The sequence below is a fragment of the Taurulus bubalis genome (genome assembly GCF_910589615.1).
Source record: "Taurulus bubalis genome assembly, chromosome: 3".
NCBI classification, from domain to species: Eukaryota; Metazoa; Chordata; class Actinopteri; order Perciformes; family Cottidae; genus Taurulus; species Taurulus bubalis.
In genome coordinates, this window is record NC_136591.1 from 3,013,922 (window position 1) to 3,039,296 (window position 25,375).

At 45.7% G+C, this 25,375-nt stretch overlaps 1 protein-coding gene across 1 annotated transcript in view; it reads left to right on the forward strand.

The window, feature by feature from the left end:
* nrxn3b (neurexin 3b) overlaps window positions 1-25,375 on the forward strand; it is a gene marked incomplete at both ends in the record, with an annotated part of 259,523 nt that overhangs the window by 212,953 nt on the left and 21,195 nt on the right. Inside the window, 3 exons of the mRNA XM_079216198.1 lie at window positions 9,635-9,806; window positions 16,320-16,409; window positions 17,960-18,270. Of these exons, the coding sequence (XP_079072324.1) occupies window positions 9,635-9,806; window positions 16,320-16,409; window positions 17,960-18,270 (573 nt within the window). The remainder of the gene's footprint in view (window positions 1-9,634; window positions 9,807-16,319; window positions 16,410-17,959; window positions 18,271-25,375) is intronic.

A 25,375-nucleotide genomic window follows, 5' to 3' on the forward strand; every position in this document is an offset into this window, starting at 1 on the left:
AAGTAGCTCTAAACGGCAGTGACACATGTAGACAGCTGCTGAGATCCCCCCTGCTGCTGAGCAGCAGGGGGTCTGATCGCTCGACTTATCTCAAAAACCCTGGTGCAACCCACTCCCCAATTTCCCTATTCCCTGAAAATAATCATCTTATCTCATTTATACAATGTAGTCATGCTGATTAGTCCCCGCTGATTTCTTCAATACCCTCTCGCTCCATTACGTAGGGCGGAGCCTAAACAATTGCTTCAAAAAAACATCTTAAATCAATCATCAGAGCTCATCATCTTTTTTTTTTTGATGCATTCCAGGGAGCTTGATGTGGTTCTGGTTGATTTAACGCAGCTCTAATGTGCCGGATGTGGTCATGAATTGGAAATGAATAAATGCAAAGTGAGACTTGGACTGTTGTCCAGCATCAAGCTGACATGACAGCCATGCATGCAGAGATGGCATATGTTGCCCAGTGAGGCTTCTGAGCCGTCGCCGCAGGAGGGTTTGGATGGGCTGCTGCATTATGCCCATTCAGGTGTTCATTCACACATTATGATTATGGTCTGGCCGAGGTCACAGCGCCGCCTTCTGAGAGAGGACTCAGGGTAGAGACACACACATTATTATTAAAGAGAGGACTCAGGGTAGAGACACACACATTATTATTAAAGAGAGACGTTTGCAGGTCCTCTACTTTCACTGAATTAAATAGTGTCACAAATAAAGTCATGCATTCGACATCTTACTTCAGTAAAAGTACACAAGTAGTAGGTAGCAAAATATATATATTATTATAATAAACAGTTTGTACTATTTTCCATACAGCATCCTCATCAGCTGGATAATGGAGGAGGAAGAAAGAAAAAACAATGTTCATCTTTTTGGACTTTACTCTAACGTCTTTGTGCACCAAACACACATTTTAATAATAAATGCATTTGCGAAATTTAGAAAGAAAATGCCTTTTTGCTTGGAGTTGCTAATTACTCATAGACAAAGCAGACAAAAAGAGTCACAGGCCTCAACGGTCGGGAACCACTGGGTTCATCTTTCTTAATGCTGATTCTGGAAGCGTGTCATGTGTTTATTTGTAAAATCTTAGAAAGTAGAAAGTACAACATCTCCCTCTATAATGTAGTGGAATAAATGCATAAAGTACCACAAACTTGTGTTCAAATCTCAAAGCCCCACTAATACGTCTGCATTATAACTGTGTTTATGGCAGCTGGAGATTTACTGTATCTTCTTACCAAATCATAATCTCTGCTAGTTGAAGCAATTAGAGCGCAAATGGTGCAAATTTAAACAGCAGCAATCTGTGTCTTCGCTGCTTAGTGGGAGGGAGCGACCCTCCGATTGATGTCATCACAGCGCGGCTCGGTACATCTGAAACTAAATGAATCTCAAATCAAAATAAAATGAATCTCCTCTTGAGTAGACTATCAAAGACACAGAGAAATGGAAAGAAGATGATGAACAAAAAAAAGAGTGCGCTCTGGAGCGAGGTGCCTAATGCACTCTATTCTCACTTAATCATTTTTCTGCAGCTCTCTCACCTCACAGCGCTCTCTTCTCTTCTTGTGTGTTTTTTCTCTCTCAACATGTCCACTTTCATCTCTCCTTTTTCATTCCCTCCCCTCTCCCTTCATCCCTGACACCTCAGCAGTCAAGGTGCAGGGTAGAGTCTGCATCCCAGGCAAGTTGCCCTTAGCAACAGACCGCCCGGGCCTCAGCTGCCAGCGGGTTTCGGGTTGATCTAACTAGCTTTGGCCCCGGTTTTGGCCCCCTTTTTTTTCTGCCTCATCATCCCCTGTGATTGGGGAACAAGCAGCCTTCCCCTTCTTTACTTCACTTCGCCCACCACAGTCTAGAGCTGCCCGGCGAGAGATAAGAGCCCTGTCTGCTGTAAGATGCCAGCCATTAGCGTTCCAGCACCTGTTCACAGGCGCGTGGGTGTTAGCGCTTCTAGTTGTACGGCGGCGTGCGGAGACAACGTAGGACAAACAAGGGGATGTGACAAAAACATTACGTGTGTTCCATGTGTGTGTGTGTGTGTGTTTACAGTCATCAGCCTGTCTGTTTGTGCCTGGGAGTGCGTGCCCAGAATGGTGCGTGTTCATAACCAGATGGAGGAGAAGCAGCGGCTCTCTCTTCCTCCGTCTTGGTGGTCCAAGCTGTGCTCGACGCTCAAAGACTTGTTTAAGGTGCCGCACGAGACAAGAGAGCCGCTCTGTCCATCCCATCTCACGAGGAACAGTCCGACTGTTCCCCCATCCGCCCTGATAGCCGGGATGATGTGCAGCTATCTGAAATAGCTCCTGTTGAGTGTTTTCTCTGCTTTCTCCCGCTGTGGTTCTGCTTTGCATGTTAAGCCCAGACATGAAGGAGCGCGTGCCAACAAGCGTGAATCTTTTGGGTGCCCATGCAAATATTTTCACCCCGTGACTCTTTACCATACTGTGTAAAATATGGCCGTTGTCACCCACTGGTTTAGGAAGAGCCGCTCAAAGTGGGCGGCTTTAGACGGCACCCACCTGTCACTCAAAAGAGCCCAGAAGGTTTTGCACCAGGTTGTAAACATATTTATTTCTGCTGTCTATGGGCAATAACTATTGCATTGTATTGTATTGCAGCCAGCCTCGTGTGGCCATTTGCGGCACTGCAGCTGGGGTCTTCCGCTTGCTCTTTGCCAAGCAGCTGCAGCGATGCATGTGATTGTGACTGAAGGTATTCTCTATGGGTGAACACACTGAAAGGTCAAAGATAAAGTCGCTTTGTGATTGTATTTCATTTGTGTGTGTGTGCGGCACACTGGTGCTTTCTGGCTTTTCATTTATTTTGACGTAAACACTTCAGTCTCTTTTGTGTGCAAACGCAGGAAAGTTGAATGAATTGCGTCCCTGCTTGATTTATCGTGCGCCGGTTTCATTCTGGGGCTACCAAATAGAAAGTGCTCAAATTCAGCAGCACATTAAATTAAATATCTGCCGAACAGATTCTAATTTGATCACCAAGCTGTTTCAATTTCATTAGCCCAGTCCCTAATGGACTTTCACAGCATATTATTCCATCTAGCTCAAATCCCATTCATTGGCTACTCTCTTCTTTCTTTCTTTCTGAATGAGCCCCCCGGCGCTCTTGGACCATGTGGCAGTGTGAGGTCACACAAAGCTGCTCTGTCTCTAATGGACACTGGTGCAGAGCTGCAGCCAGTAAAGGAAATGAGATCACAATGTTCACTGTGTGGATGCAATCAAAGTAAAGAGTCATCCTCAGCACCTTCTTAACAGCTGCTGCAACACATCAGCTCAACCAGAGCATGAATGTGTGTGTGTGTGTGTGTGTGTGTGTGTGTGCAGACGGTTGAGGCTCTTTGCATTTGCATACGGCCAGTTTACATGTGGCCGTGGTGTAAGTGAAGAACACACAGCAGCTGCAGGTCAGGCAGATTTCGTTCCCTTTCATGTGCAACAGGTTCTGGAATAACAATGAATTGTGCTTTTCAATTCATTGTTATTTGTATAGCCTGATATCACAGATTTGCCTCGGAGGGAGTCGCCACGCTTCTGTGATTTAGCAAGCCTGTAATTATGCAGTGTGCATTATAAATACTTCAGCCGTGCACCTGCAGTATTCTGGCCGTGATGGAGCAACGCTGTAAATGGATCTATTCTCTAGAATCAGTTCATCTTTAAAGCAATCAATGATAACATGTAAGGTACATAATTACATGCATTTATAGTCTCACAGGGAAATAGCTTGAATGTTTGGACTGATCAAATGCAGAATTATTTATTTTGAGCAAATCAAATGTGTTACTTTAGTATCAAACCAAAAATAAAATCAAAGACCAAGCAATATTTGGATTCAGAAGGCTTTTATTGGTCCTATGGGAATAACAACAATAGGTGTGTGCAGTGAAATGCTACACTCTTGAGGCTGTGCTAGAGAGGCAAGTGGGAAATGCATAACAATAATTAGAATAAGAGTAAAAAGCATTAATAACATAACTGGTGAGTGTGTAGGTAGACGGTGTAATTGTCAGTATACAGTATAATGGATCTATATTTACAATGTGCTGCACAAGGTGGGTCAGAGGACACAGCTGCTGGTTTCCTGGTCCATAGTTCATGACATGAAGTACGGATCCATCGGTACAGGATGCAGCAATCAAAGGTTATTTCAGGGACGGTGCTTTCCTGAGACAATGCGGCAGAGTAAGACAAGCAGTAAAGTATAGTAGTGATGATTAGGATCAGTGCGGTGTCAGTACTCTAAGTTCCAAAAGCCTGAAAGTGATAGCGCGGAGCCGGAGAGGACTCTGCGGTAACATTGATAAATGTTTTCACCAGGCCGTCCGCCATTAGTGTCAGGGCAAGTTACAGCCACGAGAGCGGACAAACAGGAAACCGAGAGAGAGCGGCTGTAAATAATTAATTAGGCTGACCCTGCGCGATTCATATTCTGCGGCAGAGGATCAAAGAGCGAGGCTCCGAGTTTGACATTGAGCCCGAGCAGGAGTCAAAGCCATTACCTTCGCTTGTGTGTGTGTGTGTGTTCCAAATGCAAGTCCCTTCCTCTCCAGTCAGGGCTAACATCAGCTGGCACCCCTGTGCATTAACCAACTGGCTAATGGACTCGCTAGTATTATCCTAGCAATTACCTCCAGTAGCGCTAAGTGGAGCGAGGTGGCAGCCATTTTGTTCCCGTCCGTCCGATGAAGCCCGCCCTGGCTCTCTCAGGTGTGAAACACAGCCCGTGTTCGGCTTCTGGCTTCTTTTAGGTTTGATCAATATTTCAGAGGCCTCTCGCCTGGCTTCCTCCCGCCCGGCCTCTCACAACAAGCTCGGGCGCCCGATTATGAATGTCTGAATGAACGTTTGAGCCAATTAATGATTAATGCAGTTTCACAGTTCTCAGAGAAATGTTTATTTGAGGAGTGCATTAAGAAGCAGAGCCGTGAACCCCGCAGCCTCTGCCGCTAATGCGAGAAAGTAAAACCGTGTCGGCCGTGTTTTATTCAGACTGAATCTCTCCAGAATTAGTGCCTTTTTGTGGTCCTTGTCTGTCAGCAGCGCTACATACGCATCACCGCTCTGAGCAGCTGCGTGTATCAAATCTTTCTTTATTCATGACATTAAAATATGCATTTCTCCCCCTTCTTTCTTTTTCAATACTTTACATCCCTTTCATAACTTTATATCCCCCTTCACGACCAGCCAAAGACAGTAATTCCCTCATTTCATTCAAATTATAATGAAACCGTGTGTTTACACAAACCACTTGTGACACCTAGACACGCAGATATTTTGGGTTTATCTGCCCACGTTGTGAGAAATCTGTCTCTGGTTCTGCTGCCACGCAAATACAATGCAGGGAAGGGTTTTTATTTGGTGCTCAGCACGTTGAAAACACAAGACTCAACTTATGGGATAGTAGCTCTGTGGCACAGATATGATTAAAATACTTAAGCTAATAAAATCAGCTCATTGTTAGTTCCAATCTTTTCCTGTGATTTGTTGACAATAAGAACAAATTTAAAAATATTGACAGACTGAAATGTCACAGACAGATTTTTAAAAACCTTGATGAATACAATGAAAACAGTGTGCATGGCTATAAAATGACAAGATTGATCCAGTTTTTCAAAGTTTTCTTCGTATGATTGATCCATTTAATTCCTTGTGGAAAGAGAGACATTTTTCTGTAATAAGGTCTTTCAATTTCACCAATCGCGTTACACAATTCCAAGATAAATATGCCTGCTCTTGCCCAGCCGAGAGCCTGTCGAGATGTCAGTACATTCTGTACATGAAGGAATGACTTGCACTAAAGGCCAGCACACACACACACACACACACACACACACACACACACACTCCTCCCCTCAACTGCCTCTATCATCCTACCCTTTAGCACATTTCTGACTCTGGAGCCTGATGCGCACAGGAACAGACAGCTACAAATCACCGCGCCGCCTATGAGTTATCTCTGTCAATTACTGCCGATAAATGGCTTTGGCACTGTGAAGGCCAGGTGCATCAATCCAGCCCGTCTCCCGTTGTCCTAGCTTCTATTCGCTATTGATTCTACTTCCACTGCCTCTATGATCCACTTTTGACGGCCGCCGACCACAAAAGCCGACTTGAGCGCTGATGTCAGATGAAAGGGTGGATATGTAACCCAAACTCCCACCCTGGGACATGTTCACATTCTAGATATCAGATCTTCCTCCCTCCCGACCGAGACTTAGTATAGATCCGCTGGAGTCATCCCGCTACAACTACTGCCCGTACCAGATTTCAATCAAGGCTTAATTGAAATGCAATACCTTTGGTTCCCCCTTTAATAACATTCTTTGACCTTAAAGTGCTTTCAATGCACATCTTCTCATAGGAGCACATAACCACATCCATTTCTCCATTTCTTTCTCAGTCTCCAAAACCTCTTTTGTCAGCTTTATTTCTCCCCAACAGAGCTAAATGTGCTAATTCTACCCATCTCACCTCCACAGAATGGCTTTCAGATGTCTATATCTGTCTGGGGCCCGTGGCTTAGCAGAATGACCATTCAGCGGGTCGGGGGATGGGGTCCATTGTGAGCGGCTCGTCCCCTGTACAGCGGTTGTCTGCGATGGCGGCCTGCAGGATCGCCCACCGCTGCTTTTGAGTGATTCTCTTCTCCTTTCGCTCGGCCCCGGGGCGCAGCATGTGTTGGAGGCATTGATCGGCCCTGAATTGGATTGCGGCGGAGCCTGATTACTGATGTCAGTGTGTGGCGGGTCACGTGGGAGCGCCGGAGCTCCTCGTGCCCGAGCCAGGGGAGGAGGAGGAGGCTTGGAAATTACGTTCATCGGTCTTAGTTACGCACAACATGCCCACACATACTGTACACTTAAATGACGCACAGACCAAGCAGCATAATCTCATCGCATTCCTATAGCGGCAAAACAGTCGGCATTGGTGATTGGTGTTAAAAAGAGAGCGTGGGAGAATGCTAGAGTATTAAAGGGCAGTAAATTACCACCTTCCCCACTCTAATGATGTCATAATTACACTGTTGAGCGATGTTTGGACATTGCTTTGTGCTTCTGTAGCGCAAGGTTGCATTCTGTGACTTTCCGTGTGTGTGTGTGTGTGTGTTTGGTGTCGGCCTGCGTTCAAGTGTGTGTAAGTTTAAAAGTGATTCTCCGCATCATTTGTTTACGCCTGGAATAGTGGCCATCATCTTTTCCACTAAAAGAACAATAGCCATTTCCCCCCCTTTTGCTCAGGAGACAATGAAGTGCCTTCCCGCCTCGCGAGCGACAGGCCAATAAAAAGTGTAATTGGATCTGTCAATCAAACACTGCTGCAGCGCGGGGGTGGGCTGGCAGGTGGGTGGCGCTGGCGGGAGGGTAGCCGGACAACGGGAGCAGCGCCGAAGAGGAAGAGGAGAGAGAGAGGAAGAGCTCTCCCACGCTCAGCCGGCACACTGCCTGCAGGCGCTCAGCAGCAGAGGTGTACAATTGTTGTGTTTTGTTGTTTGTTTGTTCCAGGGCCAGGAGGGTGACGATCTGTCTTTGTTTGTAGGTATTAGCGGGTCGCTGATGGTGGCTTTGATGCGACTCCACAGTAGAGCCGGGGCTGCCAGAGCCTCTGAAGGTCACGGTGGATGTACTGGTGCTGACGTGTCTGTCTGTGCTTCAGTATGAGCCCCGGTGTTTCTGGTCCCAGGGAAAGGTCCTGTCATTAGTCAGTGAGCCAGGATGCCTCAGTGGTATTCTTCACACACACTGAACATCGGCGCGTCACATTAAATCCTCTGCATATTCTCGCGTGTGTTTACCTTCGCCAATCTAAGTGCATTGAAGTCGCATGCACTTTTTGCACACGCCCTTTTATCGTATTCATTTGTCTGTTGCTCTAAGTTTTAATGACAACTACTTAAATTAAGAGCCCATTTACAACCTCTCTGACAGAGACGTTAAGTGCGCGTTCAGATATTCTGCTCGCCGGGCTCCCACTCTGAGCTTTTAGGAGATGGCTTTCTTGTGTCTTTGGTGACGTTCTTTTTCCATTATTAGTCCGGCTGGAGATGGTTGGTCGTTCCTTGCATTACGGTCTCTTTTTACCAAAAGACAAAGGATGTTTTAAACGTACAAGTGAGGCATTGAATGCAGTGCAGGTCCTCAGACCGCCTTGGCAGTTTGAAACTACAGTCAGACTCCAAGCACGCAGTCATTTTACTGAACACCTTGAACGACTTTCTCTTTCCTTAAAAACTTTAAGAGGGATTATCTTTCTGCTGGAGGCACTGCACCCTGTGTTACCCCCTGAAACAAAAACAGGGTCCTCATTTAGATGAATAAAAAGAGAGCTGTCTGCTGTCTTCCAAGGTTTTCTAGGTGCTCTACTTAAGGAGTCGAAATGTACGAACTAACTTGATTTAAAAGTTGACATTTGTTACGGACTTGTGTATTTATTTTTCCTTTTCATGAATGCAGCCAAAAAGGCCTTCAGAGTAAAAATAAACTAACTCAGCCGGAGAACAAAGTCAGCGGTCATGCCGGCACCAATAAAATGACACACCTTGTTTATCACTGTGCACTGCAGGTATAGTAGCGTTATATATAACTCACCTGGAGAATATCTGAGAGTGTAAAAGCATGAGGGACTGAGGAAAGTATAGGTTGACCTTATTACGTGCTTTCCTAAGAGCCCGTAACATTCAATAGAGATCAGCAGGTGTCTGGTCACTTCTACTCGCCGCTACCGAGGCTCGCGTGTAGCGGTTAGCTATGCAGGGCCGGTCCCAGCTGATCACTTAACCGTGCGTCTGCTCCGTGTCAGTCTGCTTAATTTTGGTTTGGTTTTGAGAAACAGTCCCTCTGCGCCGGGCTTCTAAAGTAGGTAATTATACCGAGAGATTCCCGATGGGGGATTTAACAAATGACACAGAAAACACAGCCCTTCCCCTTCGCCGCTCGCTCGCTCGAGCCGTGCCTGCGCTCTAAAAACCTTTTGCTTGTCGCGCCTACATGCCCGTGAATATGCAAGCAGTCACAATAAAACACGCTGGCAGCTCATGGAAATGAGTGGAGTCGAGGGGAGAGGAGTCAGGACACGGTGTGGGGGAATGCCGATTTATGGACGCGGTAAAGCGGGTATTAGCATTAGGAGCTAAACAAAGCATATGGTATTCATACAGTTTGTAAGGACCGCAGCAGGAAAAAAAGGCATCTGTCCTGCCAGTTTCGCAGTGACAGGCTGCAAGGAGCATTACTCATCATTACAATCTCTGCTGGCAGCCTATTTTCATCACATTACAGTGGTATAATGAAGCGTAGCGCTGGCGTCCTCAGGTTCTCTTGAGTAGTTCGCCATTAGCACCAGCCGAGGGCATTCATCCAAGTAGCTTTATTAAACTTTTTACAGTTAGTTCATTGTATAATTAATTCGTTACTGCACAACAATAGGTGGAATCTTGGCACAGTAGCAGTTCAAATTTTCAAATTTGTCTCGCTTAGCGCCAGGAGGGGAGCTTCTCTGCGTTTCGATGCCGAATGCCCGTTCAGTAAAGTATTCACATGTTTTGATTTCATTCATTGCTGGAATCCGGCCACTAACGTCTTCTGCTCTTCTTCTCTTTGTGTCTTCTCCAGGAACAAGGCAAAGTGTGTGTGACGTTCAACATTGGGACAATAGACATCAGCGTGAAGGAGACAACCACGGCGATCAACGATGGCAAATACCACTTGGTCCGCTTCACCAGGAACGGGGGTAACGCCACCTTGCAGGTGGACAACTGGCCGGTCAATGAACACTTCCCCACAGGTACCGCCCCTCTTATTCCTCTGTCTGATGGATTTCTGCTAAAGTTAGGAGGCAAAGTATCCGTGCAAAACCCACTGGACACCATCTATTTGATTGAGGGCATCGCCAAGAATACAAAAACTGATTCACTCCCTCATCTCAGAAGGCAGAACGCAGTAGCATTAGCTAGCTTATAGCCTCACCGTACCTCAAACCCTCACACCTGACTCCACAGGAGAGGCTGCGGTCCCTTTGTCTTGCGAGAGGCATTAACTGAGCAGCATCTGGCTGGTTTATTTCAGGGGGAAAGAGACTGAAAGGCATGGGGAGGCATTTGGTTGGGTGGGCGAGCAAAGGATTGGATGGAGGCAGAAACCAAGGGTGGCCGGTCGGCCAGATAAAGCTGCTGCCTGCCTGTATCTCTCATCCCCAGGTCAGCTGAAGCAGCACAGCAGCAGAATACAAATAGGGTCATCAGACACAGCCGGCTCCATGCGGAGGCTCAGGCACTGCCTTCATTTGGAACAGAGATGTGCCGTTCAGCTAACTAGGTGAGAGAGGGAGAGAGCGAGAGAGAAAACATCTCCTGCTTCTACTTAACAGTCCATTACATTGAGTTGGCTCTCCTGGTCTTTGATATCTGTGTCTACATTGCCAGCCAGCTTAGGAGCCCCCCTTTGTTTCCCCGTTCCCTATTACCCCCTCTTCAATTTCACTCTGACGCAACATGTGCGCAAAGTGTCAGTGGAGGCCGGAGACGTCGGGGTGACAGAAGACGATATGAAACTTCATTGATCTCTGAGGTGAAATTGTGCCGCGGCAGCCAGACGTAATTGGACAGAAACCGACGTAAGAATAATATTGAAGACTCAACACTGCTGTATTACCAGATGTGGAGCTAATGCGAACTGGATTGTATCCAGAAACACAACCACGCATCACGAGTTGTTGTTTTTTCAAAAACTTTGAAAACAAACTGTGCAAAAGCGCTGACGCTACCCGGAGGTAAGGAGCAAACAAATAGGAGTTGATCCCTTTCCCGTCTCAGCCCGATGCCTCAGCAGCCCTGCAGCATGCTCCTGCTCCTGCCGTCAGCCGGGACAGGGCAGCCTCCTCTCCTGGCGTGACCTGGCACGCTGTTTTGGTTTGGTTCAATGCCAGCGCAGGTGATGCTAATCTCTTCTGTCTCTGGCTTTCTTTTTGCCGTCGGCTGTCCTTCGCTTTTTCTTTTTTTTTTTGTGACCAGATAAAGTTAGACGGGTTTCATAACGGATTTCAGCCACACAGATACTGGAACATACTGAGAACCCCCCCCCCCCCCGTAACACGTGGCACGCAACATGCACAGCAGTGCCGTCTCGCGTTGTGTTCTTGTCATAGAGCTCGGCTCTGTATTACACAACAAATCACCTTGTTTTCCATCTTTCACAGCCAGTAATTCCAGTCCTACCATCTTCAAATTATCTGAATGTGCCGTCTGCATCAGAGCACAATGGTTGTTTTCTCAACCTTCTGTCAATACGTAGAAGAAGAAAATATGTATGATCCAAAGCCGGCGTCCACTCAGATTTAGCAGAAAGAGCTTTGGATTCCTTTGAGGTTTGTTCCCTTCTCCGTCCGCCTGCCATCGTCTTGGAATGGAGATGAGGTTGGGGGGGATCGAATGCGTGGTAATTTATTTTTCTCTTCTGCTTAGGTAATTTGCAGGACACTCAGTGATAGCAATTCAACGATGATTGATTTTTTTTCTTCCCCGCCCTCCCTTGTAAAAGGCGTTGTCATCTCATGAGTAATTACATGTTAGGGTGCAGACTCATCGACTGCTTTCTCGCACTCCTGATGCTTAACTTGAAGGCAGCAAGCCGCCACAAGGCTCTCAGAGCGTTCAATAAACAGTTACCGGATCTGGGCTTGCCTTCTCTCCGTGGTTGACAACAAAGCTGTTGGTGGATTGCTTGTCATTCAAAGCTGTTTCAAAATATCCCGTGGGGATGTAAATTGGACATCTAAAGAGCGGTGTTTGTAAAGTTGGGCTCCCAAAGTATAGAGGCCTTTAAACGGCAGCAGGCGGTGGAGACAGCTTGTAATTACTAATACGACACTGGTGAGTGGATTGGTGGGTTGAGTCCATGCATCATCTATTAGCTTGTGAATGCTATCTAATACAACAGCTCTGCTACAATGTTGCCTTGAATTGACACATTGCCAGAGGAATGTTAATTCAACTGTATGATTATTATTGAGGTTGTGGTGGAATTGACCTGGACTGCATTACATTAAAATATGAATATTTAAATGTAGTATTAGTGTCTAGTAGTATCCCAGATCTCAACAATTACTTTGACAGAAATGGTGGCTGAAGCTACAAAGGACCCAATTTGTAATAAACCAGATTATTCCGGATCCACTCGGCCAACAAGGCATCTGCTAGGTCACATCTACGCTGGCGGTTATCACAAACACCTTTTAGGCTTAAAACTGTACATTTGACTATTGACTATTAAGGAATAAGAAAAGTCCTGTGCGTGTGTGGGCGTTCAGTGTGTGTGTGTGTGTGTGTGTGTGTGTGTGTGTGTGTGTCTCCCTTTCTCTAATTACCCCCCTCCCTTCTCTAACTATGCCTTTTTTCACATCTCCATCCTTTTTTTTCTTCCTCAAATTCCTTTTTATCCCTGTTTCTTATCCTTTCTCCATGCATCTCTCCTACAATCATGTGTACGTTTGTGACATCCCGTATTACTGCAGGGTTTGTCTCTGTTTCCTGAGAGGATTCAAATGTCCTTATATAACACTCTGAATCCTTGTACTCTTTGATTTTGGATTACATTATCTTTTTTGCGTGAGTTTGAATCTTTGAATCAGTGGACCGAGCCTGGCGGAGGTTGTGCATCACACTTTGTCTCAGATGAATGACCATTGGCCTAACTACTCTGCCTGGGCCTCGGGGGAAAGTGTGTGTGTGTGTGTGTGTGTGTGTGTGTGTTCCATTCAAACAGACACACAAAGACCTTCATCCATGCTCTGATGCTCACAATGTCACGATTCCCGCAACCTGAAACGGGCCCAGTGAGCAGCACCGTTTCCAGAGAGATATCTGCCAATCTTTGTCTTGAAATTCAGACAAAACAATTCCTGGAGGAATGAGATGAATCCCCGCCGCGTTCGCGAGGCCAAACATGATTAGCCTTATCTGAGACACGATCTCTGTCGCTCTCAGAACCCGGGATAAGCTGAGCGTGGAAGCCGGGAGTCTAATTCGTCCTTTCAACGCCGTAAATTTCAGAGCGGCCCCCGATAAATGATGAGTTTACTCCCCGGCTTTGGCGGATGTCTGAGAGAGAATGGACGGAAAATGGAGGGGAAGCAAGCGGTAGAAACAGAAGAACGAGGGTGAATAGAAACGAAATGAAGCCACGGAGGGAATGCAGAGGCATTTAATGGAGTAGAGGACTGGAATGAGTTGACAGAGGGGAGACGGATAGACGGATAGACGGGGAGAGAAGAAGAGAAAGGGAATAAAATGAGTGAAAAAGTAGATTAATGACGCCGCAAATGTGGCTGTAGCTGAAGACGAGCAGCGAGCTGATGAAGGAGAGGAGGATAGCTGAGCAGAAAGAGAGAATAGGCGGATGAAGAGCCAGAGAGACACACAGATGAAAGGCAGGTGTAGATTGTGGGGAGGTGGGTGGTGCAGGGTATTCATGACCAGCGGCGGCGGCAGCTAGCTGAGAGCCGAGCTGTGGAATGATGGCTTTTGGACGAGGCCGCGCTGTATCAAATGTACTCATCATCCCCAAATAGAGAGAATGCCAGGAGCCTGTCACAGTAGCCATTTCCACAGTTTTTGATGCGCTCTCAGCTCTGGCCCTGTGATGGAGCCCCAGTGAGATTAGTCTGGCAAGCGAGGCCGAACAGAGCGGAGCGAGCGACCAGCAGACGACTGTCGCCGCGCCAGAGTTTGTGGCGACTGAATCGCTGCCACCCAACGGGAAACATTTAGACTTTGTTTTGGCTGGGAGTAAAAAAAAAAATGGCGAAGGCGTGCATTAGATACGCACAGGCAGCAGCAAATTATGAAATATGCACAGGATTAAATGGAGTGTTTTCAGAAACTCAGCTGTGCAAGAAAATGTGAAATATGCATGGCATGTTGTGAAATACAGTATAATAAAAAAAAAGCTTGTCCAAAGGTGTTTTGCACATGTAGAACTGAATACAGTGTGCTGTACAGTATGAATCATGTATTCTCAGTGGGATTATCATCTCATCTGTGCTTTGTATTTCTCACCAACATTAAATATTCATCAATAAACAAACTCATTTTGGAGGCAAAACCCCCCTCAGGTATATTATTTCCTATGAGTACGTTCACATACTCAGCTCCTCCGCTTCATCAGGACTGTGGTTATAGTGTCTGCTTTAAGATTTCTGTGCCTGAGATTCATAACAAAGCCCCAACGTGTTCAAATAAAACACTCAGGTTATTATTACCTTTGAAAATATGGAATCTAGAGATTCTAGATTGCACTCAAATGGGTTATCTGGCCGTAACACAACCTCAAACTCATAATGCTGCTAAACTGCAGTTTACCTTTCTTTACTGAGAGGTTGATAACAAATATTTGAGGAAATAAGTGTCCAACCTGTTTTGAAAAAAAGCCCAACAACAACCCAACAACCTTGGCGGAGAGATTTAAAAAAAAAAAGAAATAAACAATAGTGCTTTTATTGGCAAGGTCATCCACGCTGGAGTCACCTTTAGAAATTGGATATCAAATTGACAAACTGGAGACACTTTTCTCATTAGTTGGACAATTAGCTTGTGGTGTATTCATTACGGGGGGGACTGCCGCCTCATTAATCACCCAGAACAATGTAAGAGCTACCTGAGACCATCAGCCATGCAGGGCGAGCTCACGCTCTCAGCCTCACGCCGGGTTCCTCTCCGGCTGAGTCGGTGACGGTTTGCAGACGTCGATATCCTCCCTCAGCTCTCCGGCTCCACATGCGACCGCCATGCCTCTCTCTGTGGCGATGGCCAGAGGGGAGAGTATCTGGCTGCCACCCGAAACCTGCTCCACATCAAAGGAATGGGGAGGGAGGCCCTGCTAGTAGCTGATTAACCTGCTGGCACGCCGCACACTCCAGTCCTTTAGCTCCTCCAGCTCTCCCTCCCAGCTGGCTATAAACGCAGCTCTTGGCTGGCTTTTCCATGAAAGGTAGAGGGGACGATAGAAAGATAGAATTGAGAGGAGAGGGGAACAGAGACGAGCGTGTGGTTTATCTCACCGTCTTAATGAATGGTTTCATGCAATTGTGGGAATATGCATCTTCAATCAGCAGGTGAGAACATTTTGTAATCAGGTGTGCAGCAAATAACCGAACCAACATGAAGATGCCATCAAATATTTTTGGGGTATGAGGACGGAGCTGCTCACACACCCTCAGAGTGTGTGTGTGTGTGTGTGTGTGTGTGTGTCAATAGATAAATCACCTGAGAGAATTCCAGCAGCCAGACAAGACACCAGAAGGCCTTTTCTCACAATTATAAAGCCTTGCCCTTTCGCTCGTGTTATAAACGATGCCGCTGCCTTTTTTTCTTCTTCTTCTGCAAATACCTCCCCACCTGGGTGCTGAGCCACACCGCGGCGCTTTCACGGCTCTGCACAGACTCCGCCGCCTTTTGTCAGACCTCAAAGTGTTAGGAGACCGAACTAAACCTCTCAATCCTCAGCGTCTGCAGACTCGTAGCCTCTGTGATTGTCAGACAACATGTTGCATGCACAATAGCAAATCAAATCATGCCAGAAATACGACACTCAACATCCCCTGTGAAAGGTGGCCTATTAGCCTTTAATACCATATACCTGCAGCATGTTTGCCTCAGGTATTGGTCTCAGTAATGGTCTCAGTAATGGTCTCATTTGTATGCATTGTCCTCCTCAAATCTGTGTCACCGTGGGACTTCCCTCCCAATTGGTCTGCGATACTTCAAATTACCCTCCTCCATCGTTGCCCCCTTCAAACCTGCTGCAGCGCCGTCCTCCCAGATATGAAGCCAGCTTTCTCTGAGCCTTTCAAATGTAAAAGCAGGTGGTGTCCAGTGGGAGGATTAGTGCACATTCAGTACCCCCAATTTTCTGCAGAGAAAGGCAGTTAATGCATGTACCTTTTTAACCACTTGATAACTTGCCTTTATTATTATATTATTATGTAATATGATGAACGTATTTGTAGACTGTGATGTTTTTCTGTGTTTTTACCTTTTATTGCAGGCTGTTTTGCAGTTTGTCTTTACTGCTACGGATGATGTGTTGTGCTTTTGTTAAATTATGGTGTGGAGTGTGCTATATAAATGTGAATTTTAAACATTTAAACTAAAGCTACTTGAAGAAGAAAAAAAATCATCATAAAGCTGTTATAAATATTTCTAAACAAAGATAAAACTCATTCTAAACCACTGTATAAATGTGTGATGTCTGTTGCTGTTGCCGACTGTTTCAAGCTTGTTTGTTAAACTTTCAAACTTTAAAGGCAACAGCGACATTGAGCGCTATCAAATGGCAAATAAGAAAATCCCGTTCAAATATACCCGGCCAGTAGAAGATTTTCTTCAGGAGAAAGGTAAATCTTCATCAAACTTCCAGAATGTTTCTCTCTTTATTTCCTGTCATTTCATCGGCTTGTTCCCTTTCAACCTCTGAGAATGAATAAGCACCCTTAAACCCTTTAAAACAACCAGTTAAACAGAGCGCTCTTTGTTACGTTTTGTCTTTCCATGTTTTTATTTGGATTTGTTCCCCCCTTTTTTTTGTCATTGTCATGTTTTTAACAGTTTTGTTGACTCATGCTGTCCAGTTAAAGGGACTGGGAAGCACTTCTATACGCAGTGCAGCAACCAGATGAAGTTCTCCTAATCCCTAACCCGACTAGGAGACGGCATCTATGCTGCAACAGTGAGAGGGAAATAAACTCCCTTTGGCTCAAATCCTCTGCAATGTTTGAGAACAAACTAATCAGAAAACTCTCCAATCAGCAGGTGCTGCTCCCTGCAGTAATTTATCTGATTGTAGTTGTTCACATCACACGATGAAATGTTTGCTGATGGAGAGCTAATTGCAGCCAAAGCGTCACAGTGAGCCGGCCGAGGTGCAGCGCCTGACCAACTTGTGCTTTTCAATCACGGAGATGATCAGATCGGCACCTCGGCGATGTTTAAAACAGAGAGAGGGGAGGAAAAAGCCTGCTCCCCCCTCTTTCCTCTGCATAATATCATTATAAACTGCATTTAAAGTTCATTGCACCTAAACATCTTAACCTGATTATAAAGTCCCTTTAACAACCGCTAAAGCAGACAGGTCTGAAAACCCCATTACTCGCTGCCTGCATGACTCCACACGTGCGTTTTCATTTCCCCGTGACATGACCGTCCTCCCCGTCATCCCATGCCCGGTGTGTTATGTATTATAATTGTGCAAATGCCGCAAATATAACAAGCCGGCGGCCCTTTCTGTATGTCAATTTTACAAATGAGATTTTTAATTATGATTCCTGTATTGCGAAAGTTTGGTGTATTCTCATTTCATAATTAATGCATGAGCACTGTGTCTTGACAATGATGTTTAGGCTTATCCTAATGAAATTCACCCTGACATGTACTGAGTGTGTATTGCTCATACTTTATCTTAATATGCCAAACCCAGTATACATATTTATTCATCCGTTTACCGCATGAATCCACTGTTTTGTCCTGAGAATATTAAGAGTGCCTGTGGAACTTGTTCCAGCTCATTGTTCTAATATTTTTTTGTTCACACCTGCATGTGTCTTATGATAAAGCTGCTGCAGCTGCATAGAGTCTGTTGTTTCCAGCATCAGTGTCTTTCAGGGAGGAGATAACATGAACCCAGTGGAGGTGTTGTTGATACCAGTTGCTCTGTCCAGTGTAAAAGCATGTTGCATCACCATTAAACATGTGACCTCCATCCACACTCATGTACTCAAGCACTAAATCCCTCCCGTTAACAGTCATGTTTATCCTTGTTGAACGTTTCTGTCAATGCATCCATCTCTCAGTGTAATTCCTCATAAAAGGCATGCCAACATTAGAGCGTTTAGATGTGATTTCTGCGTCGTGAGCATATTCATATTGTCTCCACTCCCTCCTGCTCCAGGCCGGCAGCTGACCATCTTCAACACCCAGGCCACGATCTCCATCGGCGGAAACGACCGTAAGCGGCCCTACCAGGGCCAGCTGTCCGGCCTCTACTACAACGGCCTCAAGGTCCTCAACATGGCCGCCGAGGGCCACGTCAACATCAAGGTGAACGGCAGCGTGCGGCTGGTGGGCGACGTCCCGGTCAGCCGGGGCGCGGCGCGCACCACCACCTCGGTGCCGCCGGAGATGTCCACCACCTTCATCGAGACCACCACCACCCTGTCCACCACCACCACCCGCAAGCAGCGCTCACCGCCCACCATTCAGGTAAGAGGCGTGTGTGTGTGTGTGTGTGTGTGTGTGTGTGTGCAGTGAGTCGTTGCGTGTTCCAATTCTATGCTCAGCTTAGTGAGTCATTTATATTGCTACACACAAGTCTCTGAATGAGTCAACGATAGGCTACATTGTATCTTAAACTTAGCTCACAGGGATAGTTCAACACTGGAAGATTCACTGTTTCACTTGCTTGTGAAGATCCATAACACGCGCATATTTGTCCGTTACAGCTACAGTTAGCTTAGCCTAGCATAATGACTGGAATCAGAGGGAAAGAACTAGCCAGACTGTCTGAGGATAAGTGATAGCTGTTTCTCCTTGTTCTGCAGTTTTAGATGTAACACATGGGTATATTTCACATATGCAAGTGCCTTTAAAAGGTGAATTTAAGAAATAATGTAAAATCAAGAAAAAAGCCTAGGACCCTGAAGGGTTAAGCTAAGCTAACCAGCTGCTGTCTCCAGCTTCATAAGTACTGTATTAATGTGAGAGTGGTATTCATCTTACAATCTCAATCTTGTCAAAAATGTCAAATTTCAAATTGCGTTGAATTGACACAACCTGAGTCTGCGGGCCAGAGTTTTGTTGTCTTGATAATCAGGATTGAAAATATGACCAAGTGTCCTCTTGTCCCTCTATGTTGTGTGTTTTATGACGTTTTTGTGACTGTGTGTGAGTGGATTGGAGCCGCGCTGTTTTGTTTTTCCTCTGCTTGATCAGTCAAGGTCAGAATACTGTTTGTCTCATCCTATGGAGGATTGGAGGGCAGCTGTTCATTGAGGTGTGCAAAGCCACCGCTCCCTTTCTCTACATCTCTCTCTCTCTTTCTGTCTCTGTCCGTCTGTATCTGTCATTCACCCCAACCCAGCCTAACAGAGGCCTTTCTCCAATACGTCCTGAGTCCAAGCCAATGAATGTCACCGCCGTGCCAAGAAAGTAATCACGCCGAGCAGTCCTTTGACACCCAGAGGACAAATTGAACCATTCGTTGTTCATATTAAAGCAATAACTCTCCCTCAAGGGGTGAGACGGGGTTGGGGGGACAGACAGGGACCACTGTTATCAGCGTCTTCACCTCCACAACAGATTGCCTGACATGTGTGTCTCTATCAGTGCAGGCATGGGGAGGCCAGACTGTGGCAAAGTCCCTAAATACTCAGATTTGGAGAGATCGGACAAAGAAAGCAAGGCAGGCCGTATCCGTTCTGTCTGTGTAGCCCCAGTAATCTGGGACGATGATGGCTGAGCTGAGATCCATGACACACCGCCGTCTCCAGCACCATCAACAAGGTCATATCAGATTAAAAAAAAAGTGGCATCACTGGGAAAATGGCATTTTGTGTCACAGTCTATTAATATCAAAGGAATTCAATAATCTGCGTGCTATGAAAGAGCTTTTAGACAAAGCGTTCTCCTTTCTCAAGGTGAAATTATGAAGCCATGCCTCTTTCGTCGATACCCCAGGATGCGGCTGTTAGTCGCCAAATGAACTTGCGCTTTGGCGACTTAACGATCAAAATGTAGTTTTTTACCCTCCCTAACTTTTGACTTTACTTTTGTGTTCCTTCGGAGAGCCGAGTTCATTCTCCTTCCTCAAAGCTCCCGCAGCACGGCCGGCTTTGATTCACGCCGCTGTGGCACCGAATTTCATTTGCCAAGGCCTTTAATTTTACAGTTCCCCAGCCGGCTGTCAAACAGCGTGGCGTGAGAGGTAAGGAGACGACCTGTACCCGTTTGGCAGGTTTCTCCGCCCTCAGGGTAGTATAGGGGAGTCGAGGGAGTTGAGCTATCATTAGTGATGTACTGCAGTGCTGAGAGAGGGTTATAGCAATCTGACACGGAGCTGGACGCTAGCACGTGCTGTTTTAGAAGTGTGTGTGTGTGTGTGTGTGTGTAGACCAAAATACGTGTGTGTTTGGGTATCTTCTCGCACATCTATTTTTGGTCCGCTTCACCAACACTAGCTGTTTCCTTTTCCGAGGTGAGAGGAGATGAATCCCTCGACGTCTCAGGATCAACAGAGAGACAGGGGTGTGGAGAGGAGAGAACCAATCTCACGCTTAATTAATGATCGCTCCGCAGGGACCAGCACACACACACACACACACACACACACACACACTCTCTCTGGCACTACTGTGTAGGTCAGGTGGTCCACCGGGGCCAAAGACCAGGGTAGACAAGAACAAGATGCTATGTTTTTGTCACTTCAGCTCTGCTCAAAGACCAGGTGAACAAGTAAAAAACAAGATGTGAAATACATTTATTTTTTATTTTCTATTTTAAAATAAATATTTGAAATATAAAAAGCCTCTTTTTTTTTACTGACTTTACCTGATCATCAGCTCACATGCATTTTTTCATAATTTTCTTGATATCACAGCTCTCATTGCACAGGACAATTCAGAAAATGTGCAACACGGCCTTCTTGCAACACAAAACACAACAGCTTCTGTCTGCACATATGATGCAAAATACATTAAGTGCATTCAACCATGAGAACAAACTCAGAACCACAAGAATCAAGAAGGTACTACTAGAATAATAAGCCCTGCTAGCTTTATAAACACAGGATCACTAATCCATGTAGGAAGTGTGCTCAGGGGTCCGTAAAGAGGACAACATGGGAGAGAAAAGCCTGCATTTCAAATAAGTAAGTGTAGACACAAACAAACGCAACTTCTTATGCTAATTCTAAATCGCTTTCTACCTGCAGACAAAGTCAAATACAATGCAACAGCAAGCAGTTTGGATATAATCAGCTGAATTGTCTATTTTTCTACAAAACAAAATCCCGTATATAAGATTCTAATGAGCTTTTGAGACGTCATATCTTCCTGAGTATTATAAATGGTCTGAGCCCTGGCATCAGATACGTCAGTGTGCGCGTCCCGCCCACCATCTTGCTCCCGAAGCCTGCAGACTGAACCCGAGTCACCGTTCTGTGGTTCATCCATTTAACATCTCTTTGATCATGTGCCTCAGAGGAGGGTGACTAATGCTCGGCATGTTAGCTTTAGCTGCCTCCCCGCACACTGTTCAGAGCCATGCATGCACACAGCATACACACATAATGGGAGGATGATGCCACTTGTTGTGTGTCAGATCTGCACATTCAATGTCTGCTCTTATTCATGCAGATGTAAAACTCAGAAGTTCACCGTGAGCATATCTGACATTGAAAAAGCCGTTAACATTTCTCCGTTCCATCACCATGAATATTAAATAGTTCTCAAACGGAATATATATTGTCCCGTTATAAACCTGTTTGCTTAAAGCTGCCTTTTAGTCTCCGGCGGCTTTTTCCCAGCAACTCGCTCTCTCACCGCGAGTAAACAACGAGCTCTGCCGCCTGCGCTCCAGTCTTCATAAGTGGTTTGTGCTGAACTTTAAACGGCCTGACAGTTACACAACACATAATTAAGAGGCTACGAGTACTGCGGCTTGGGAGGATGGGAGGTGATGCTCCATTTAAGGGGGACTCAAGTTCTCATGGGAAATCATGTTTACTCGTCATATATATACTGCATATATTTACAGGGAGCCGTATATATAAGAGGCTACAAGTTTGAACAGGTGTGTGGAGTAGAAGAAGTGAGCTCCTCATCGAACCTCTGACGAAACTGTCGGCTGTCGAGGTGCATTGTGGGTAATGTAGGCATGCCATCGATCATTTTGGAGGCCTATTTTTTTTACGCAGCACTTCTATGTTATGTCCTCTTTCTTCTCTATCTTTTGAGTTAAGAACCAAAAATGGGTGTAAATACAAACGAAAGGTACTACCCTCTCTGTCGTGCCACTAGCTGCTGCTGTATCAGACGTTCCTCACTGTAAATGTGTTCATTTTCCTCTTCCATCAGATATGCTGGTGTCACAACTTAGGATATCTGGAAGCTCCTGATTTACATTTACACTTTTACGCGTCCTGATTTACTGGATAGTCGTTTTGGGAATACTCATTTATGCAAGTCTGTCTATCACGGGGGATCGACGTCTCCTTCTCTATTAACTGGCCTCAGATGCTCGGGAACAATTAGTACAGGAGGCTGCAATCTAGCGTCCCGTCGGGGAAAGACGCCGAGGGAGAGACGCTGAAAGCCAAGAAGAAATTGCTCGCGTCCATCATCTTCAACTGGCCTGGTGCTCAGGAGACGGGGAAATGAGAGGTAAATTGTGTGCAGTTTAATTGGGCTTTTTTTTTTTTTGCCAAGAAAACGCTTGGATACACATTCCAATGATGACAATACTATTGCGTTGAATGGGCACAGATTCCTCTTTGGCACGGCGGGATTTCTGTTTTCTCCGATTATTCTGGAGGTGTTTTGAGAGAGAGGGTTTGAGCCGGAGAGTTACAGGAAAGTTTAGAGAGACGGGGAGAAATCACACAGCAAAAAGGGTCATGACCCAGAATCTACTCGCACTGTTGCGGGATAAGATCTCCCACACTAAGCTACCATGATACCCTGCCTTTTTCTTTTTCCTGCACTGTTTTCCTCGACTCGCTCCTTCTACTCAGACTATCTAAAGTACATCAGGGATGTTGCTTAACGCCTGGGGATATATGATAATCACTGATTTATTCTCTCTTCAAGAGGTAGTGAGGAAGGCGCTGTGCAGCCCGCTGCGTGTCTCTATGTGCTCGTCTGCCAGATCATGTGTGTGTGTGTTCACCTGCATGTGTGTGTGTGTGTGTGTGTGTGCGTAGGCGGATCCGCTTCACTTTTCCACCTGCTGTCAGTCGTCTCTTCGTAGTTAGTTAGTCTCTGTGATCACCGTCCCCCAGACCTGCCAGTAACTGTGTAAAGGTCAAACCAGTCGGCAGGTTATTACTTTATTCTTTCAGTCCCATCTTTCTTCTTCTTTTTTTACCTCCTCATCTGGTCTTCCTATTATTCTTCTGCCAGGCACCCTTGCTCCCAATGAGTTCTGTGGAGGTCCGCTAGTTGCTCAGTAGGCCCAATTAGGAGAAGGCGGACCGATGGAGGCCACGCTGGTGTGTGTGGCTCATTAAAGGGATTCACACACACACACACACACATGCAAGCATCCAGATGGTACAAGGATCTCTTGATCTTTGTCTCACACATCGTCATACATGCAGAAGCAAATGAAGCTACTTGTATCTGTTGCATCACATGCACAACATATTGTTAGAGAACGGAAACGCCATCAACACGACACACTCATTCCAGCACTGGCATGCATTGTCTGTTCCTTTCTGTCGTCGGAGTGTGTGTGTGTGTGTGCAGCACTCTGCGGCGACTTTCTATATGAATCCATCATGCAGGAGAATATGTAGCTATTTCCATTCAACACTCTGCGGGAACGTGTTTGTAGATGTTTGCAATTTCATGTCTGTAGGTCATGTTTCTTTGTGCGTGTGTGTGTGTGAGTGTGTGTGTGTGTGTGTGCGTTCAGTGCAGTTTGTCTCTCAGTGTGTGTGCAGCAGCAGCTCCAGGGGTTTCTGAACCACAGGGGTCTAGTAATGGATGTCCCCCATGCCTCACAGTGGAGCTTGCAGAGATCCTCCAGGAATGCGTGTGTGTGTGTGTGTGTGTGTGTGTGTGTCTGTGTGTGTGTGTGTGCGTGTGCGTGCATGTGTGTGTGCGTGTGTGTAAACCTGCTGTCTTGTCAGCCTCCACTGTCACCACGGGGCACACACACACCAAGGGGCAAACTAACAACACACATCAGTTACACACACACACACACACACACACACTGTGCAGCAGTTTGTTTGTGCCTGGCCGGCAGGACAGCAGCACACGCTCGGGTGTAGACGGCTAACGTCCCGCTGTGGAGCCTCCAGACGGCTGACTGGTTATAAAACACTCAAATGCATTTCACTTCCACCAATCGCTGCAGTCGAGATGAAATCATTCTAATTACACGTCTGTCTCTGAGTTCATCAGAACAATGTTGCATGCATTCGAGGCTTCTTCTTCCTCTTCTTCTTTGGGTGCAGATGTCATCTCCCCCCTGGCTCATGCCGGTAGACTTGCATGGATTATCAAAGTGGAACAGTCTGTATTAAATCCTGTGCCAAGCCATTTTTAAAAAAAAGTTGCGAGGTTGCTGTGAGATTCCACACTCTTGGTGGTGTTTAATTAACTTTTTTTCCAGCACAACGGTTCCGGGAACAAAACTATTACAAAAGTTAAACTTCTATTGCCAGTTTTTTGCAAGTTACTTTATATCAGACTTGGGAACTCACTGCTTTCCAGCTCAGTTGCTTTTCCATTGCTGTCTTTTGGCTAACAGGATTATGCAAGTTGTGTATTAAACTATTTTCCCCTTCTCGTTCTGCTTAAAATCTTCCCAACATTTTGGGAAATGTCCTTTTTATGAGAAGGTACATAATGCATTTCCTGCTGACAGAAACTCATTAAGTGACCACACACCTCCGTAACTGAGAGTAAAACACAGCTATATATCTCATATGTTGAACACAACATGTATGTGATCATAAATCACAACTACAGGTGTTTGAAGCTGGAGCTGCAGCAGCTGGTGACTTATTCCATGTGAGTATATATATATATATATATATATATATATATATATATATATATATATATATATATATATATATATATATATATGCGCTGCCAGTCTGTGATATGAATGTGTGTGTGTGTGTGTGTGTGTGTGCACAGAATGCACCATGTGTCTACTACAGTCAATAGGATGTAATTAAATATGTATCGCACAGACGCAGCCTTTGATGTTCCCCAGCAGTAATGTGTTCTGTTTCATTGCCCAGCAATGTTTCTCCTCTGGGCCGAAAGACAGTCTGCAGACTACAATGCACCTGTTGCTCTGAACCGCAATGACTGAGGGATAATTGTGTGTGTGTGTGTGTGTGTGTGTGTGTGTGTGTGTGTGTGTGTGTGTGTGTGTGTGTGTGTGTGTGTGTGTGCGTGGTTAGTTGCCCTTGAATGTGTGCGAGTGTGTTGAGGAACTGTGGGAGGGCTCCAACGTACAATTTATCTGAAATAATTTCTCTATTGGGTAGCGATTATGTTCCAACTTTCATCTTTTAAAAAGAGACTAAATGGAAAGCTTAATTTGGTTTGTGCTTATTAGGAACTGAACC